Here is a 3,309-nt window from a genome sequence, read left to right on the forward strand (position 1 = left end):
GATACACTGTAGCGGGTGAGTAGATGTTCTTTGTTCCCATTTCCTCTTTATATTCTCTCTATGGCTGTGACTCTCCATTTCTTTTCCATCTGCTTTCACTTATTGAGGAACTCATGCAGAGTTTTCTGCTTGACTAGATGGAGCCCCATTACCTCTCCACCTGTGTTCAGTCTCTGCCAGACTTTGCTGTACATCACGGCACACAGTGATTGCTCACAGTTAAGCCAGCTCTATGGGGACCACAGGAGGATCTCATTCTAGTGACATCCTATAATCAAATGTTGCTTTGCACTTCTCCATCAGCCATTCACATGTCCTCTTTCATGATCACAGGAATGAAACTGATTGCAGTTTTTCTCACCACATCACCTTACTGACACGTTCAGTGCTTATTAATTAAAATATTGAACTCATGTTAATGTATTTGGAAAGGTCATTATAAAGGATTATAGTACAAACCTCCATTTTAAACCAAATCCTTTTTCTTCTCATATCCTGAAATGAGAAAGGATATGAGGAAGAGATATTCTTATAAGAAATTTATCTGCACATCTACTTGCTTTCCAGTGTGCTACAAATATGTAATAATAAAAGTGAATTAAAGAACAAACTAATAAATATTTATGTCATACAAGCATCCAAACCTAAAACCTAATTAGATACAAAAGCTTATCTTGTTTGCAGCACGGGCCTTTGTGATAAAATTTTCCACTAGCCTCTAACACACTCATCCATCACTCTATGGAAAAGTAGCAATAAAAATATCCACTCTCCCAAAGTCAGCTTTGTCAAAGCCTGTCAGTATCAATTTTTTGTTTGTATTGCAATTTGGGATTTGAAATCATACCTCATTTCGAACTTCTACTCATAAGAGTGGATAACTTCAGTTGATTACCTTGATAACATAACATAAATATTTCTAAGTGACAACTTAGTACATACAAAACTGTCTGCAACAGGTTCCTGTTTTCTCTGTACTTCTGGCCCTTGATTTCTGAAAAACTGCATAATCTTAGGTTCTTGTTGTTACTCATAAGAAAAGCAAAATCCCAGAGGTTCAATTTCTCTACCCCTCTTCCTGAACATTTGCTTTATCTGTCTGAATTCCAAGATAAGAATAAGCAACAGTGCTATTTTTAAAAGTTGTATTTTGCAATCTTTTCCCTTACTTCTGAATGCTCTATCCACATTTAATGCACAGTGACATCAGATTCCATGGGGAGTTGGCACAAGGCTGACTTTAACTATTTTAGTGGCCAATTTGACAGTGTTGGTTGGTGCTCAGGGGTCATCAACCTATTATGTGATTGTGTATAGTTGTGTTTTTTCAATATTTTTCTTTCTCATTGGTAATAAAATATCTTTAAAAGACACTTTGTATCTATGCACTAATGTAGAGTTGTGTGATTGCAGCTGTGCCTGTCAGCACTGTAAATGAATACTTGGCCTCTGAGAGGGTGAGGGGCACTACAGTATGTCCATGCAGTTGTCCACAGGTCTTGAGAGCCGCTGGATTCCCCATCAAAAGAGGTTCACAGCTTTCCTAAGGAGAGGTGGAAGTTGTCACAAAGTCCATGAGACTCATTCCTATTAGGAGGGCATCCCAGTTATGAGTTCTCTTATCTTCCCTGGCTCATCTCAGGGCCTATTTGAACACTGGAAAATAATCATTTGCTTTCATTATGATTCCCTCCATAAAAACAAAAGGGGCTTAATTCATGTAGGTAGGATGAGTGCCTCCAGGGTGATATGCAAGGAACCGCAATGAACCCCTCTTTCCTTCACTACAGGTGGAAGTGGAAGCTGCATGGATGGGAGCAACCTGACCAGGGTCACTGAGTTCATCCTGCTTGGGTTTCAGAATGAGAAACCCGTGAACATTCTTCTTTTCTCTGTGTTCCTGCTCATGTACCTGACATCTCTGGTCGGCAACACCCTGATCATCCTTCTAGTGTGCTGTGACCGACGCCTGCACTCACCCATGTACTTCTTCGTAGCCAACCTCTCCTTCCTTGAGGTGGCCATCACCTCCACGGTGGTGCCTGAGATGCTGGCCAACACTTTCTCCCTCACCAAAGCCATCTCCTTTGTGGGCTGCCTCACGCAGTCTTTCTTCTACTTCCTCTTGGGGTCCACCGAGTTTTTCCTCCTGGCGGTCATGTCCTTTGATCGGTACGTCGCTATCTGCAACCCACTGCGGTACGCGCTCATCATGAACAGACAGACGTGCGCGGCGCTGCTCCTGGGGTCTTACGTGGGCGCCTTTCTGTCCATCCTGGCGCCATCAGTTTTAACGGCCCCCCTGCCCTTCTGTGGGCCCAACGTGGTGAACCACTTCTTCTGCGACAGCGCCCCAGTGCTGAAGCTGGTCTGCGCGGACACCTCTCTGGCGGAGCTGGCGGACTTCGCCTCCTCGGCGGTGCTGCTCCTGGGCTCCCTGCTCCTGACCGGCGTGTCCTACACCTGCATCATCATCACGGTGCTCCGGATGCCCTCCGCGCAGGGCCGGCGCAAGGCCTTCTCCACCTGCGCTTCGCACATCACGGTGGTAACGCTGTACTATGGCAGCTCCATCTTCATTTACGTGCGCCCGCGGAAGGGCGGCGTGATGGACGTGAACAAGTTCGCCACCGTGCTGAACACCATCGTGACGCCCATGCTGAACCCCTTCATATACAGTCTGCGCAACGAGAAAGTGAAAGGCTCTCTCAGAGACGCCCTGGTGAAATGCCCTAGCAGACTAGGGACAACCATGTGCCCAAGGTGACACTTCCACGAAGGTGCCCTCAGGACGGGCTGCAAAAGCATTTATTGGTACAGAGTTAATTTTCCGTGTGAGGGGTTAATGACCTCTTAATGCCTGTTAGACTCTCCAACAGAGGCTGACAGATGAGAAATAAGACACGTGCTGCATTTGTCAGGCATGATGTAGCTTGTGACAAAAGAAACCGCAAAGCTACAGCGTCTGCATTTGGTGGGTTCCGTTGCTCCTCGTTGCTTCTTGGGCATTTAACTGCTTCCTCACTGTGAACTGCGGATGCCCTGCGCCTCTCCGATTTTGAAAGTCTGACTCTCCTCTTCTAATAGGAAGAGTGAGTCCTAATAATCTTCCTCGTGTTCCAGTCTTCCCAGCAGCATCTGCTCACTTGCCAGCAAGCTTCTAGGGCACATCTGGAGCACTCTCCTAGAGTTCAATCACGGCTGGCCAGCGGAAGGGAGTTAGAGCTCCCCCATTATAACGTCTGGAAGTCACCGTTTTATTCCGCTATGTTGTCATGAGAAAACCTGGGAATATGATTAGTGGGCCTG

The 3,309-nt window shown here is 46.0% G+C and overlaps 1 protein-coding gene across 1 annotated transcript; it reads left to right on the forward strand.

Annotated features, from left to right (window-relative positions):
- Window positions 1–1,807: 1,807 nt before the first annotated feature.
- Window positions 1,808–2,767, forward strand: LOC114078945 (olfactory receptor 6S1-like). Its single transcript, XM_071612749.1, has one exon. The coding sequence runs from the start codon at window positions 1,808–1,810 to the stop codon at window positions 2,765–2,767; it is 960 nt and encodes a 319-aa protein (XP_071468850.1).
- Window positions 2,768–3,309: the final 542 nt, after the last annotated feature.

Source organism: Marmota flaviventris, chromosome 5, assembly GCF_047511675.1.
Source record: "Marmota flaviventris isolate mMarFla1 chromosome 5, mMarFla1.hap1, whole genome shotgun sequence".
Lineage (NCBI taxonomy): Eukaryota > Metazoa > Chordata > Mammalia > Rodentia > Sciuridae > Marmota > Marmota flaviventris.